A 16468-nucleotide genomic window follows, 5' to 3' on the forward strand; every position below is an offset into this window, starting at 1 on the left:
AACCCCATCTCTATTAAAAACACAAAAAAATTAGCCGGGCGTGGTGGCGGACGCCTGTAGTCCCAGCTACTCAGGAGGGACTCAAAGAGACGAAGTCACTTTTTCAAGGTTATGTTGCTCCTGAAGCTAAGAATGCCTGCCTGCCACCGCGCACACACCTCCAAGCCTTCCTATTGATAAGGCTGTATACACGGCTGTCTTTTCATTTCCCCGGGGCAGTTTGTAATTCTGCATTTCTTTCTTTCTTTTTTTTTTTTTTTTTTGACACAGAGTCTCGCTCCGTCGCCCAGGCTGGAGTGCAGTGGCGCGATCTCGGCTCACTGCAAGCTCCGCCTCCCGGGTTCACGCCATTCTCCTGCCTCAGCCTCCCGAGTAGCTGGGACTACAGGCGCCCACCACCACGCCCAGCTAATTTTCTGTATTTTAGTAGAGACGGGGTTTCACCGTGTTAGCCAGGATGGTCTCGATCTCCTGACCTCGTGATCCGCCCGTCTCGGCCTCCCAAAGTGCTGGGATTACAGGCGTGAGCCGCCGCGCCCGGCCAATTCTGCATTTATTTCTGCTCACTGGCTGGCTGCCTCCCTCCCCTATGGGAGGAGGGGTACCGAGGCCGGACCGGCTGTCTCCGCAGCTGCCGTGCCCGGCACGTGCCCGCCTCCACCACGAGGGGGCGCTATGGACTAGGGAGGCGCTGCAACCCTGGCAGTCCCTGAACGAGGAGCATGAACTCTCGGAGCTCCAGCTTCTGGCTCTGGAAACGGAATGATAGCTCTAGCGCACAACTGGAGCCCACTCATCCCCAAGTCAAGGCGCCTCCAGGGCCTGCTTCCTCCCTCCCTTTCCCCACCGCAAGACCCGCTTCTTGGGGCCTGGTTGCCCTTCGCTCAGCTATTGTTACCGCTGGCCGATGCGCCAGCTGGCCAATCAGGAGGCGCAGCGCGCCTGTGACGTCATGAGGTGCGAGGCAGATAAACGCCTGCCCCTCCCATCCCTCCACTCCCGGACCTACTGCGGTGCGCATGCGTGCTGCGCGCCAGAAAAAAAAGGCGGGAAAGCACGCTTGCGGCGAGACTCGCCTACGGCAGCGGGAGGCTTGGGCCTCTCAGGAGGGCACAGGTACGGGGCGCGGGCGACAGAGGCAGAAGCCCGGGCAGTCCCGGAGGGCGTGCAGGACGGGAGAGTGGAATGGAGGGAGAAGACGGAGAAACAGCGACTGCGACGGCCACAGAGGGAGGGCAGAAACGCTGTCCCTCAGGTGGTGAGTGAAACCTCCCGTGAGGGAGCGGCGAGGGCGGCAGGGACGGTAAGAAACGGACAGAGGAGCCCGCGGGAGACAGAAACGGAGGGAAGGGGGCCGACCGTAAGAGAAACGACGGGGAGAGAGAAGACAGCACGCGAGAGACTGGCGGGAAAGCACGGGAGATGGAGACTGAGAAAACAACGGTAAGAGACAAAGGAAAAAATACCACAGCCCTGGGCCTGGGGAGGAAACGCAGTGAGAAATGGCGGTTATGAGAGTGTGAGGTGATCATGGAAAACCCGACCGTGAAAAATGGAGTGAGAAGCAGGTGGCGAAGCGGAGAACTGAAAGTGAAAGACAAGAGGACAGAAGATAGAGAAACAGGTTGGGCCCGGGGGCTCCCACCTGCAATTCCAGCACTTTGGGAGGCCACAGCGAGCTGATAACTTGAGCCCAGGAGTTTGAGACCAGTCTGGGCAACACAGTGAGAACCCATCTCTACAAAAAATGTAAAAATCAGGCCGGCAGTGGTGGCTCACGCCTGTAATCTCAGCACTTTGGGAGGCCGAGGCAGGCGGATCACGAGGTCAGGAGTTGGAGACCAGTCTGGCCAACGTGGTGAAACCCGTCTCTACTAAAAATATAAAAAATTAGCCGGGCATGGTGGCAAGTGCCTGTAATCCCAGCTACTCAGGAGGCTGAGGCAGGAGAATCGCTCGAACCCGGGAGGCGGAGGTTGCAGTCACCTGAGACCACGCCACTGCACTCCATCCTGAGCAACAGAGCAAGACTCCATCTCAAAAAAAAAAAAAAAAAAAATTAGCCAGCCATGGTGGTGTGCATCTGTAATCCCAGCTATTCAGGAGGCTGAGGTGGGAGGATCACCTGAGCCTGGGAGTTCAAGGCTGCAGTGAGCTAAGATCACACCACTGCACTTCAGCCCGGGCAACAGAGCAAGACCCTGTCTCAGAAAAAGAGAAATTTACCATGAAAAAATGGAGCGAGAAACAGAGGTGGTAAAGGTGAGATCTGAAAGAAAAGAGAAAGCCTGATGGGGAAAGACATAAATTGACCAGGAAAAACTAGGTGAGAAACAGAAATGATGAGAATGTGAGACTGATAATGAAAGAAAAAGACAGAAGGACAAGGGAGAAAAAAATAAAGAGAAACTGACCACGAAAACTGGAGTGAGAAACAGGTAATAATGGTGACAAATTGAAAAAGAAAGACGTAGGGAAAAAGAAATGGGAATATGAAACTGACAACAAAAAAAAATGAGAAAGATGGTGATAGAGAGAGCAAGAGAAATGACCATGGGAAAAAAAATACGGCATAAAGATGAGCCTGAGAATTGAAAATGAAAGGAAAAAAGAGACTGGCACAGAGAAGAAAAGATAGAGAAATTGACCATGGAAAATGGAGTGAGGCCAGGCATGGTGGTTCACACCTATAAGGCCAGCATAAGCCCAGAACTTTGGAAGAGCAGGACAGGAGGATCGTCTGAGCTCAGGAGTTTGAGACCAGCCTGGGCAACATAGTGAACCTGTCTCTACAAAAAATAAAAATGAGCCCGGTGTGGTGGCACACATCTGTAGTCCCAAATTCTCAGGAGGCTGAGGCGGGAGGATCGCTTGGGCCCAGGCAGTCAAGACTGCAGTGAGCCAAGATCACACCACTGCACTCCATCCTGGGCAACACAAAGATAGAGATGACGAGGGTGAGAAATGGATAATGAAAGAAAAGAGACCAATAGCAAGTGAGAAACAGGAGCAGAGATGGATTCAGAGGGACCCTGAGAGATGGGGATACAAGGAAGACAGGCAAAGAAAAGAGGCCACAGAGCAGAGGGGGACGGAGCTGTGTCCCTGGAAGCTGATTCTGCAGGCCGGAGGGAGGGGATGGCCAGGGTAGGGAGAGAAGCTATACTCCAGGAGTCCCCACCTCTGTCTGAGCCATACCAGACCCGGACCAGAGCATGAGCTTCAAGAATGGGTAAGGTTTCGCTTGCTTTGGGGGAGCTGGGGTGGGGACGATTATGTGATGACAGAGTGGCCCTTGGTTGTGGGTTTGACTGAGGGACCCAGGCTCTCGTATTGTGTGGTTTACAGGAGGGCCATGGACTCAGGATTGCTGAGCTTAGCCTGATCTCTCAGATGGTGTCCTCGGCTCTCGAGAAGTGTCACCATTGAGCCCAAGGAGATGATGCGTTTAGAGTCTCAGGAGCCGAGGAAAACCTTTCCGGGGTGCCCCGAGACCTCAGCGAGCTCACTGAGAAGGGTCTTTCTGGAAACCCTGCAGGGAAGCGAATGGAGGTTTATGGAGGCCCCCCATGGCCACCCCAATCACGCCCCTCACCTGTGTCTGGCAGGCGCGATGTTGCTGGAGAGGAGATCCCCATGCGCCTGGTGGTGCCCCAGGGGAGAGTCTGTCCGGGTACCCGTGCTGTGGTGGTCCCCTTGGCCAGGTCCTCTGTTGAGGTGGGGTCCCAGGTCCAGGGGGGATAATCGTCATAGTCTGTGTAGCCTTTGGAGAAATTGGGCAATGGTTGACCCCATCCTCTTTCTCAGAGGTCCTTGGTGCTGCTCTTCCCTCCCCTTTTGGAATCTTCCAGACCCCTCAAGCCCAGTTCTTTAGAGTCTACCATGGTGCGGTCACCTGGCCCCACCTTGACTCCATTCTCCTGACCACCCCCCATAACCCACCAACCACCGCCACCATGCCCTGGTACCAGTGCAGGTGAGCCCCACGTCTTCCTCGTGGTCACAGTTGTGCTTCCCCCATGCCCCCGAGGGGCAGTCGCTCAGTGAGGCCTCACTTCCCTTACAGCCCATGTCATCCAGCCAGATGGGCCCAGTCCCAGGGCCGTAATGGGTTTTGCCTACTCGGGGCCGGACCTTTCCACAGCCCAGTTCCCAGCAGGCCACAGTGGCATCCCGCAGGTCCCAGTTGTCATCACACACTGTTCCCCAGCGTCCGGCATGCCACACTTCCAGCCGGCCGGCACAGCGGTTGGGCCCATCGGCCAGACGAACCCGGAACAGGCCTGCGTGGAAGGCCCTGAGGTTAGGAGGGAGGGTCAGCCTCTCCCATTCTCTCCCCACACCCCTCATGGCCACTCACCTGATTCCCCGGTGGTGCCAGCACTGGGAGAGGGGGCTGGGTCTTTGGGTGACTCTGGAGAACCTTCTGGTATCTCAGCAGATGGCTCCAGGGAGGCCTGAGGGATTCTCTTGATAGTGGCCTCAGAGGTCATTTCTTGGGGGCCTTGAGTGGTCAGCATTGCTATGGTCTTAGTGGTCCGTTCTCGGGGTGCCTGAGGGGTCAGCGTGGCGGTGGTGTGAGAGGTCCATCTCCGGCGGGCCTCCGTGGTCGGCCTTCTGGTAAACTCAGCAGTGGGTCTTCGGGAGGCCTCAGTGGTCAGGGCTGTCGTGGTCTGTGAGGTTAGGTCTGGGGGGCTTTGGGCCCTGGAGTGTTTTGTGGTTGGCGTCAGTGGAGGTTGGGTGGTTGGTCTCTTTGTGTATTTTGTCACCCACTTCTTAGTACTCTTAGGCATTTTCCCTGGGGCCTTCGTGGTTGTTTTCTCCAGAACACTGGCAGTCACACTTGCAGAGGGTTTGGTGGCCAGCTCTCCCGGGAGCCAGGCATCCCGATCTCTCCCCAGTCCAGGAATCCAGCTCCAGCTGAAGGGGTCTGAGATGGAGTCCAGGCCTGGGGGCCCTGGAAGGTGTGTGGGGCAGGAAGAGAAGACAGAGATGCCATGATGACAAGATCATCTACCCAGACCCCTCCTCTCCAGTCACTTGCCCAGTTCCCATTCATTCATCATTCATTCATTTATTGTCACAAATATTTATCGAGCACCTCCTATGAGCCACACACTATGTTAGACCTTGGGGAGCCTGTGGTAAGCCCAACCTGACACCACCCCCTGCCTTCTTGGCATTTACAATCTGGACATGACTGACCCCCTCACCCCTTCACATCTGACGCCCCCCCTCCATCTCCTCAGCTTCTGCTCTGAGTCAGGGCCTCATTTCCTGTACCTTCTGATGGGTTTCCCTACCTCCCTGTCAGTTCTTACCACCAGAGGGGTACCCAGGTCCGACAGGCCACTCCTGAACTCAGAATCCTTCTGTGGTGCCCCCATGGCCCTCAGGAAGATGGGGACAGAGGGAAGAGCCGTAGCTTCCAGCAGAGGTGATACCTCCATCCTTTGAGGCACCACACTCCATCTTCCATCCTTCTGATTAGCACACGTGTGCAGTAAAGGATTAACCTTGCCCAAAGAAAGGTTTGGCCCTTTCCCCGGCTCCTGGGAGATGGCTTCGAAGCCTTTGGAACACCTTGCCTGATAAGAGATTATTTCCCTGGGGGACTTGGGCCATGCTGGATCGCCTATGCTAACAGTGTGATTTATGGTCATGTACATGGCCATGTACATGGCACATGTACATGGCCAAGCCCCCATGAACACTCTGGACACCACGGCTCGGGGGAACTTCCCTAGTTGGCGGTTCCTCGTGTGTGTTGTCCCACTTCGTCGCTGGGATAATGAAGTGCTGTCGGCACAACTCCACTGGGACAAGACAGTTGGAAGCTCACACCTGCTCTCTCCTGAGCCCTGCCTCAGGCGCCTCTTCCCTTGGCTGATTTTAATCTGTATCCTTTCACTATGATAAACGATAACCCTGAGTGTAACAGATTCTTTGGTTCTATGAGATATTCTAGCAAATTATTGACTCTGAGAGTGGTCTTGGTGACCCCAGAGTATAACGAGTCACACAGGTTTGCAATGATTTGTTAGAGTATTTCTTTCTCTCCATGAGCTGTGAGCTATTCAAAGACCAAGACTATGTTCATTCCATTCATGAGCCCAGCATGAGGACCCTGCACCTAGCTCAGCCTCTGCCATGTAATAACAGGCATTGCCTGAATTTATGTTAACTGGCTCTCGCTTTGGCTTCTCTCCATCTCCCAGTGTCCTGCCTGCTTCCTTTCATCTTAGGAAAGCTAAAGCTCCCTTCTTAGTGGGAGATTTCCTTGATTCCTGGAAGGAAGAGGAAGCAGCAGCTTCTCTGAGTGGGAATCCCAGGTCTGCCAGTTAATTGTTGCTGTGTGATCTTGAGCAAGTTACCTAACCTCTCTGTGCCTCAGCTTATTTATCAGTAAAATGGGCATAACACATACCACCTTAGACTTATTATGTGATTTCAATGTGGTCATATGTGCAAAAACACCCAGCACAGGGCTGGGGCTTAGGAAGTGCTCAATCAATGTTAGTGCCCATGTTAGTTACTGTTCCCCCTCCAGGAAGCCCTCCTGGAGTCAACAGATAGCTAGGGCCTCCTTACCAGTGCAGGTGACCCCAACATCCTCATTGTGAGCGCAGTTGTGCTTTCCCCAGGGAGCAGCAGGGCAGTCAGACAGCAAAGCCTCGGTCCCCACACAGGCCACATCATCTAGCCAGATGGGACCCGCACCCCAGCCAAAGCGGCCAGCAGCAGGGTCTGGCTGCCGAGGTCCACCACAGCCCAGCTCCCGGCAGACCACGGCTGAGTCCCGCATGTCCCAGCTATCGTCACACACGGTCCCCCAGCGCTGGTCATGCCACACCTCCAGTCGACCTGAGCACTTGCTGGGCCCAGCCACTAGGCGCAGCTGGGGGGACCCTGGGGTAGAAGAGACCCAAAGAATTCAGAGTCAGGGAAGCCGCCCAGCCTCCTGACTCTTCATCTACCTTTCTCTCCCTCCATCTTCCTTTCCATGCATCCATCCGTTCATCCATCTAGGCCTCCCCTCCATTCAACCATCCTTTCCTCCAGGCAGCAAGTATTTAATGAAGCCTTTTTTGTGCCATTTTCTGCATTAGGCACGAGGGATAATGAGCCAGGCAGAGTTTGGAGGATCCTCAAAAAGCTACACGTCGAATTACCATATAATCTAGAAAGTCTATAGTAGGGATATACCCAAAATAAACTGAAAACAGGTATTCAGACAGACGCCGGTATGTGAATGTTCACAGCAGCACCATTCACAGTAGCCAAATCGTAGTGGTTGCACAACATTTTGAATGTATAAATACCACTTGAGTTGTATACTTAAACTGGTTAACTTTATATTACATGAATTTCACCTCAATTAAAATAAAAGTCTTTTTCCCTGCAATTGTTCACCACCCTTAATTTTCTCTCATTATTATTGGTTTAATAAGGGGTTTTTTTTCTTCTTTTTTAGATTTTATTTTCCTAACAACTAGACCACCAGGGATAATAAGGTGTTTTGTTGTTGTTTGAGTCAGGCACAGCCTCTGCTTTGAAAAACTCTCGGTCTTTAGAGAAGGTGGCATGCGCACACTTCATCACAACTCAGCGAGCTAAAGGGAGTAGTGGAAGTACCAAAAGGCAAGGCAGACACACAACGAGGAGAAGGTGAGAAAAATTCTGCCTGAGGAAGCTGGAGAAGCCTTCTCAGAGGAAGTCCTTTAAAAGACAGGGAGCAGCAGGCCAGGCACAGTGGCTCAAGTCTGTAATTCCAGCACTGTGGGAGGCTGAGGCGGGCAGATCACCTGAGATCAGGAGCTCGAGACCAGCCTGGCCAACATGGAGAAACGCTGTCTCTACTAAAAATACAAAAATTAGCCAGGCATGGGCCAGGCGCGGTGGCTCACGCCTGTAATCCCAGCTACTCAGGAGGCTGAGGCAGGAGAATCGCTTGAACCTGGGAGGCGGAGGTTGCAGTGAGCAGCCACTGCACTCGAGCCTTGGTGACAGAGCGAGACCCTGTTTTTTTTGTTTTGTTTTGTTTTTTTTTTTTTAAAAAAAAGAGGCTGGTAAAAATGGTAAATTTTATGTCATGTATGTTTTATCACAATTTTTTTAAAAGAACGTGAGCCCTGGAACAAGTGTTTTTGCTTGAATCCTGGCTCTCCCATTTCTCAGCTGCGCTGCCTCATCTGTAACATGAAGACCTGTCAATACCCACACCACAGTGGCTGCAAGCATCACCTGGACTGAGACATGGAGAGAACTGGGAACAGCATCAGTGACCAGGAGCCAGCGCATGCTCCATCAGTGTTAGATGACGTTATTACTCAGGAAAAGGGGAAAGAGGCCTCTGGGAATGGTGACCATGGTGAAAACAAGTTGCTGCTTTTGTTCGGCCTTTTCCCATCTTGAGGAGACAGCTGTGTTAACCACGCCTTCTTATTTTCTGTATTTCTGATGCTTTGACATCTTGGAGCATTCCTGATCCTGAGGGACTGCCCCTCCCAGGGTTAGCTAATTCCTAGAGATGGTAAACGGCTTGAGCATGCCTTCTGTGTGCAAACCACCCTCTCCACTGGGCTCTCACACCCTGGGCCACTCTGCACCTGTCCTCACTGCCCCAGGGCCAAGTACCAGCCGACTGAGGACAACCCTTCTGAGCCACCCCCACCCCCCGCTGAAATTCTTCAAAACAGCCAATTCTAAGCCTGCTTACCCTGTCTCACCTACTCCTTCCTGCAAAAAACACAAGAAAGACCCCTGCACCTGGCCGGGCATGGTGGCTCACGCCTATAATCCCAGCACTTAGGGAGACCAAGACAGGAGGATCACTTGAGGCCAGGAATTTGAGACCAACCTGGACAATAGTGAGGACCTGTCTCTACAGAAAAAAAAACTTACCTGGGCACGGCGGCATGCAGCTGTAGTCTTAGTTACCCAGGAGGCGGAGGTGGGAGGATCACTTGAGCCCAGGCGTTTGAGGCTGCAGGGAGCTGTGACTACACCACTGCACTCCAGCCTGGGCAACCAAGTGAGACCCTGTCTCTAAATAAATATATAGATAAAGATTCCTGCCATGCCTCCCTCTCACTTCCTCTACCTCCTGCCTGGCCCTGGGGCTTCCCTGTGTGGCCCCGTGTGCACGCTGTCCTTTCAAGAACCGTGAGTCACAATCTTTTTAGTGGCTGTCATCTCCTGATCTCCTGGCCTCACCACACCTGGGTAATAATAACACCTATATTTTAAAACAACAATCCTTTCAAAACTCATGAAAGAGGCCAGGCGCGGTGGCTCACGCCTCCAATCCCAGCACTTCGGGAGGCCGAGGTGGGCAGACGGTTTGAGCTCAGGAGTTCGAGACCAGCCTGGGCAACATGGCAAAACCCCATCTCTGCAAAAAATACAAAAAATTAGTAGTCCCAGCTACTCAGGAAGCTGAGGTGGGAGGATCACTTGAGCCTGCAGGTTGAGGCTTCAGTGAGCCATGATCACGTCACTGCACTCCAGCCTAAGTGACAGAATGAAATCCTGTCTCAAAAAAAGAAAACAAAACAAAACAAAATAAAAACTGGTGGAAAGGAGGCAGGCAGAACAATTGATCATATTTGCTAAAAAACTAGAGACTCTGGAAAGTAAAGGTAATGTTTGAGCAGGGCTGTTCCTTGAAGCTGACCCGAGTACCCCATGATGGATCCTACAGCCACACCGTGCAGCTCAGGAATAGAGCAGACTCTCAGCCCACCATCCTTTCTCTTATCCAGGACTGGTTACAGAATTTTGGGGGCTCAGTAAATGATGAAAGTCAGGACCCCTTGTTCAAAAATTATCACACGCTTCCAGACGTGACAGCAGAGCATTGAACCCAGCTCAATGTCCTGGGCGAGGCCTCTGTGCTCCTCTTCTCCACCTTTCTCTTTGCGAGAGGCCCCCCATGAGACAGTCTCAGAGCTGAGGGAAGGAAACAGAAGGAAGGACCTTGCTTTCTTGGGGAGCATGGAGGGACTCACCGGCTTCCGGTCCAGGCTCCCAAAGGACAGTAGGGGAGGCTGGAGGAGTTGAAACGCCTGCCGTCCCTGGAGCCTGGCTCGTCATGGTGGACGGGGGCCTGGAGGCAGCCTCCCTGGGCGTAGAGTTGTTGCTGTCGGTGGGGGCCGTGGGAGGGACATAGCCCAGGGGCATGCCTGTGGAGCAGGGGATGAGTGATTGCCACCCACACGCCCCATCCGGGAGCTGGAGCTGGCATCCCCACCTCCCGCATCATCCTTCCTCAGTCCTCTCAGCTGCACGCGGAGATCTCTTCCTGCCGAACCTCCTCCCTAGACACAGCCCACGCTTTCCACGTCCCTGACCTGGGGAGAGGGGGTGTGAATGGGGGGCAAGAGAGCAGAGAGAGCAGAGGGCATGGTAGCTTAGGGGTGACAGAGAAGCGGGAGGTGACTTTATGCAGAGGAGAAGGCTGACTTCCACCAGGAGCCAGGAGGCAGGGCCAGCCAGGGCTGTCACAGGGCTGAGGTTCATCCTCAGCTCTGTTTCCATTTGGGGCTGGATTGTTCTCGGCTGTGGGGGCGTCCTGTGCACTGCAGGATGTTGAGCAACACCCCTGGCCTCCAACCCTTGGATGCCAGGAGCACCCCCACCCCCAGCTGTGACCAAAAATGTTTCCAACACTGTCCAATGTCCCCTTGGGGGGCAAAGCCACCCCCAGCTGAGAACCACTGACGCAGGGTGAGGATTCAGAGTGGAAGAAGATGGGGGAATGGAAAGTCCGGACAGAGGGCAGGAAGGGCGTGTAGGGACCCCCCCGTCTTGTCCCTCTGCTCCAAGCACCACCACGCCCACCTCCCAGTCCTCCTCCATAGCCCCCTCACCGTCACACACGGCCCCAGCGTCCTCGCGGTGGTGACAGTCATGCTGGCCCCAGGGCCGAGCTGGGCAGAATCGTAAGGCCGTCTCGTTTCCCCGACACCGAAGGTCGTCCAGGACGATGGGTCCAGACCCCTCCCCGAAGAAGGCACCCCCGGGGGCGGCCAGCGCCCCCCCGCAGCCCAGCTCCCGGCAGGCCACAGCAGCGTCTCGCAGGTCCCAGGCGTCATCACACACCGACCCCCAGCGCCCCCCGTGCCAGACCTCCAGGCGACCAGCGCACCCGTGGGGGCCATCGGCCAGGCGCAGCCGAGGTGCTGGGCCTGGATAGTGGGAGAGGGAACACAGGGCCAGGAAACAAGGGTGGATGAGCCGGGACTAAGTTATGCTCGAGCAGGCTGCAACCCCAAGATGACTCTGGGGAGCAAATATTCCATTTTCACTATCCAAGTGAGGAAAAGATTCCAAGACAGGAAGTCATTGGCCCGGAGTCCAGCTCCAGCGCATACCCCATGTCCCTTGCCTCGGGGTGGTGGGGGTTGGGAATGCTGGGAGCTCTGGCTCTGGTCCCCTGGATCCACCTCCCATGCCTGGCCCCCCAGATCCTAGAGAGCGGGATTTCCAAGTCTCAGCACCACTGGCACTGGGCATCCTCCTTTATCATGGGGACTGTCCTGTGCTGCATCCTCTACCCACCACATGCCAGTAGCAACCCCTCCCCTAACTGTGACAACCAAAAACGTCTCCAGACATTGCCTCATGTCCTTTGGGGAGGAAGAGGATGAGAAAGCTTTCACTCCATCGCCAGCTGAGAGCCACTAGTCTAGATACTAACCTCTTGCTGGCCTTGGGGTGCATAAGGTACATTTCATTTTTTTATTTTTGAGGGGAGGGGATCTGTGTCACCCAGGCTGGAGTGCAATGGTGCAATCTTGGCTCACTGCAGCCTCAACCTCCTGGACTCAAGTGATCCTCCCCGCCTCAGCCTCTCCCAAGTAGCTGGGACCACAGGCATGTGCCACCATGCCCTGCTATTTTATTTATATATATAGTAGGGAAAGAGTTTCACTGTGTTGCCCAGACTGGTCTTGAACTCCTGGCCTCAAGAAATCCTCCCAAAGCATGTGGGTTACAGGTGTGAACCTGTAACCATGCCTGACTCTTAGGGTACATTTCTGTTGAGGTAAGAGTTGACGCGTCTAATAGAGGATTCTGGAGTCCCTCTTTCTGTCCCCAACGTAGGGGTGTGGAATCGCCCCAGTCACTGTTCTAGAGAAGAGCACAGAACTAGGGAGGGTTCTAACACACCTGTCTGCTTTTCCTCATCTGCAGACAGGGAAGGGGAGCGTCTCCCTCGCGGGGTTGCCATGAGAATTAAATCAGATGCTGGCGAAGCTCCCAGCTTCACCCGGCGCCTTAGTTCCTTCGTTTCCTCTCTTGGCACCTTCACCCTCTCGTCTCTGGAGCCTTAACTTCCCTCCAATGAACTCTGCCCTGAAGGTTCCACTTCTGCCCCCACAGCTTGTACACGAAGGCACCACCCCCACCCCACACAAGCCTTCTCTGCCCCTCACTCCCACTCTGACCTCCGCGTCCTGGTCTCCATCCCCACCACGTCCCTACGGCCGAGTGTGCGGTGGGAGAGGCGTGGGCCGTGGGTCTATACAGACCCAGAAGGGTCAGCGGCTGGGGCTGGGGCTTGCTAGGCACGTGGGTCTTGGGCCATTTACATCACCACTCTGAGCCTGGGCCCCACATCTGTGAAGAGAGGGATGAGAATCCACCCCGTTGGGGCTGCCGGAAGCTCAGAGTGGCCCCAGGTAACGTGCACAGCGCAGGGCCCAGCACACAGAAGGGACTTGAGTCAGCCTCCTTCTCTCTTCTCTTCCCCATGGACACCCACTGACGTCAGCGTTTCCCACCCCTCCTGGGCAGGCACCCAGCTTTGCCTGCAGCCCCTGTGCTTCCCCCCGCCCAGCGCTGATGAAACGCCAGGTGGGTGCCCTCCGCCTGCCGGCCTCCTACAGTCAATGGACCGCAAAGTCCAGCAGGGTGGGGACTGGCCTCTCTCCTGTGGTTTCCAGGCCCTGCCATGGTGCTGTGTAAAGATTTGTGGAAGGAAAGAAAGGAAAGAGAAAGGGAAAGAGAGGGAAGAAGGGAGGAGAGGAGGGAGGGAGCCCCTGAGCTCTCACCTAACACCCCGCCAACAGCCGTTTGCTGGGTTCTATCCCACCTCCAAGGGGGACAGGAACGGGGAGGGACCCCTGGGAGACAGCTAGACCCTGTGCTGAGGGGGCGTGTATGAGGGGAGGTAGAGGCTCACCCGTGGGTGTCCCCACCCTGCCTCAGTCTCCCTCCATGCCCCCAAGTCACCGCCCTCCCTCCCTCCTTCCCACCAGCTCCCTTGAGGACGGGGGAGGAGCAGAGGTTGACCACAGAGACAAGGGCTCTCCGAGAGGGTCCCCTGCTGTGGCCAGCCCAGTGGCAGAGGGCAGGCAGGGCTTCTTGCATTCCAGGACTTGGCTCGAGCCTGAGGCAGGCATTCTTAGCTCCATCGCTCCTTCAGGAAAACTGAGGCTTAAACAAACTGTCAACTGGCCTAGGGCCCGGGACAGGGGTGAGCGCTAGCCCAAGCCTCAAGCCTTCTCCTCCCGTTCCTGGCAAGGAGAACAGCAGGAGCTGCAGAAGGAGGGGCTGGAGAGCGTGGCGAGTGGGCGCTGGACCTGCAGAGAGCAGGCGGGCAGGAGGCAGAGCTGGGAGCAGGCCCTCTGCAGCTTCCTGGAGTGGGGAGAGGGAGCCGGGGTCTGAGGAAGGTGGGAGGGGGCTAGGCCCCAGCCCCGACGTACCAGTGCAGACCAGCCCAGCATCCTCGCTGTGGTCACAGTTGCTCCGGCCCCAGGGGCTTCGGGGGCAGTCTCGGAGGGCCTGTTCTCCTCCTCCACAGCCCACATCGTCCATCCACACGGGCCCTGCACCAGGCCCGAATCTGGCACCCCCGGGGGCAGCCAGCGCCCCCCCACAGCCCAGTTCCCGGCAGGCCACAGCAGCGTCACGCAGGTCCCAGCCGTCATCACACACGGTGCCCCAGCGCCCGCCGTGCCAGACCTCCAGGCGGCCAGCGCACCTGTGGGGGCCAGAGACCAGGCGCAGCCGCTCTGTGGGGTGAGCAGGGAGGGGACGGTGCGGCCAATGAGAAATGATTCAAACACCCCTTCCTCGATTTCCACCCAGGGAAAACAGGCCTGAGGGAGTGGTGGCCTGAGATCTGCCCGTCAGCAGCCCGTTAAGAGATGAGTCCACGACCTGAGTGGGCCAGAACACCTGGGCCTCCTGACAGGGCCATCTAAATCTCCAGGGGAGGGACGCGGTGAACACTGGGATCCTTCCAGGATCCCGGCTAAGGAGAGGGCACCCGCAGGTCCTCCGTTTGTCTGGGCCCTGGGCTTCACAGCATCCAGGCTTGGGGTCGGGGGAGCCTGCAGGGAGCTTACCTTGGCGGGGGGCTCCAGTTGTCAGCAGAGGAGCCCGGGTGGACTTGGCCTGCTTGGGCCGTGGGCTCTTCTTCCGGGAGGCATTCTGGGGGTTCCCAGCTAGGCGGGGGACTGGGAGGGGAGACAGCCAGGGGTCAGGAGCTGAGCCCCTCATCCTCCCATCTGGGGGCCAGGCCTCTGTCTCGGAGGGTCTGAAGTGATGGAGGACTCCCTGGGCTCTGAAGGAGATGGGGTGGGGCGGAGAGGCGGGCAGTGTGTCCCCTGGGAGTTCTTAGTGCAGAGGTCCCTCTCCCCTCGGCGGGAGCAGGAGGGCGTACTGGGTGGGGGTGGGCAGGGCAGTCCCCTGGGCTCACCATGTGTCACCAGGGGCTCCTCCGTGCTGGGGCTCAGCTCCACCGACAGCCCTGGCCAGGGAGCCCCATCCAGGGGAGACGTTGAATCGTCCCTGGAGTTAGCCACACGCTGACCTGCGGCGGGGGAGGCGGGGACGGAAGCTATGAGAAGAGTAGGGGAATCCAGGTCACTTGGGTCCCTGGAAGAGGGACTGAGACACCTGGCTTTGGAGGGGATGGGAGGTTGAGTGTCTCTGGACTGCTGCACACTCAGACTTTCTGGGGCTAAGGACTTGGGATTCCTGGGTCATCTCCAAAGGAACTCCCCCTGAAGGAGCAGCCAGGGTGTCCTCACCTGCGCAGACGACGCCCGCGTCCTCCTCGTGGGAGCAGATGTGGGCCTTCCAGCCCCGGTGGTGGCAGAGGCCCAGCTGCCCTTCGTTGCCCCGGCAAGCCAGCTCGCTGAGCCACACAGGCCCTGCCCCCTCCCCGAAGAAGGCGCCTCCGGGGGCGGCCAGCGCCCCTCCACAGCCCAGTTCCCGGCAGGCCACAGCGGCATCACGCAGGTCCCAGCCGTCATCACACACGGTGCCCCAGCGCCCGCCATGCCAGACCTCCAGGCGGCCAGCGCACCCATGGGGGCCATCGGCCAGGCGCAGGCGCTCTGAGGGTTGGAGGAAGGACTGTGACTGGGGAGGGGCATCCTTGGGGTCCCAGGGCCAGGGTGACTGGGGGCAGGGGGCCATCCTGCAGGTACTGTCGTTAGGCCAGTGGCCCTGCTCACTGGCCCCTGGGTCCAGACTCCTGGGTGCTCAGAGAGATGCGGCCAGACACTTGGGGGATCCCAGGGCAGAGCAGGGGCCAAGGTCACAGTGGAATTCAGGTGGGCCCGGCATCCAGTGGGGGTGAGGCCAGGCCTGGACGGGCAGAAGGGGGAGTCCTGGCGCTGGGTGGAGGGGGGAGATGGGAGGAGTCTGGGCACTTACCAACAGCCTGGATCCCCACCAGTGCCGCTGGAAGGGAGGGCAGAGGGTGGGGCAGAGTGAGGGGCAGGCGGGGGGTGGCCCTTTCTCCAGCGCAGGCCCCTCATCTTGAATACCCCAACACACACACACACACACACACACACACACACGCACGCACACACACAGAGTCCTCATACCTCTGAACCAGAAACCCCATTGCTGGGAGGCAGGACTCTGGACAGAGGGGCTGGCTGAGGCACAGGTCTCTGAGGCGGGTGGGGCTGCAGATGCCTGGCCCCTGAAGTCAGGGCTGGGGACCACGGCTTTGGTACTCTCACATGGGCTTGGCTAAAGGTCAGATGTCTGGGATATCCCCTGCAGGCTCAGGGCTGGGGGACGGGCAGGGGGCAGGTCCCTTGGGCTTCTGGGCTCGCAGAAAGCTGAGCAGATCAGGCAGGGATCCTTAGAAGGGATGTCAGGGTGTGCAGGAGCACCAGGGACCAGGCCCGGAAGTTTGAAACCCTAAACTGGATAAGCTAAGGGGTCAGAGGTGGGGGCCTAGGCCCCCTGAGTCCCCAAGGAGAACGGATCACTCACCAAGGAGGCAGGCCAAGACCCTCATGGTTGCAGCCAGGGCAGGGGATGGGGTGAAAGGGGAAGGAGAGCGGGAGAGAAGAGGAGGAGGCAACTGGGGAGAGAGGGAGGGAGGGAAGCGCCTGCCGGAGGCGCCCAGGCCCGAGGAGAAGCAGGCAGGGCTGGACGCTTTGCCAGGAGAAAGAAAGAGGCTGCAGGGAGGCGGCAGGGGACGGGGGGG

At 57.0% G+C, this 16468-nt stretch overlaps 1 protein-coding gene across 1 annotated transcript; it reads right to left on the reverse strand.

Moving 5' to 3' along the window:
• Positions 1–658: 658 nt before the first annotated feature.
• Positions 659–16414, reverse strand: SSC5D (scavenger receptor cysteine rich family member with 5 domains). Its single transcript, XM_017892584.1, is given in 14 exon segments — positions 659–736; positions 738–751; positions 3596–3763; positions 3969–4283; positions 4361–4957; positions 6592–6909; positions 10011–10184; positions 10872–11189; positions 13713–14021; positions 14358–14468; positions 14711–14824; positions 15045–15353; positions 15676–15702; positions 16252–16414. Coding segments are annotated over 14 exon segments (2862 nt in total). The 5' UTR covers positions 16277–16414; the 3' UTR covers positions 659–673.
• Between the last annotated feature and the right edge of the window lie 54 nt (positions 16415–16468).

The sequence above is a fragment of the Rhinopithecus bieti genome, unplaced genomic scaffold (genome assembly GCF_001698545.2).
Source record: "Rhinopithecus bieti isolate Rb0 unplaced genomic scaffold, ASM169854v2 scaffold_22436, whole genome shotgun sequence".
Taxonomy (NCBI): Eukaryota; Metazoa; Chordata; class Mammalia; order Primates; family Cercopithecidae; genus Rhinopithecus; species Rhinopithecus bieti.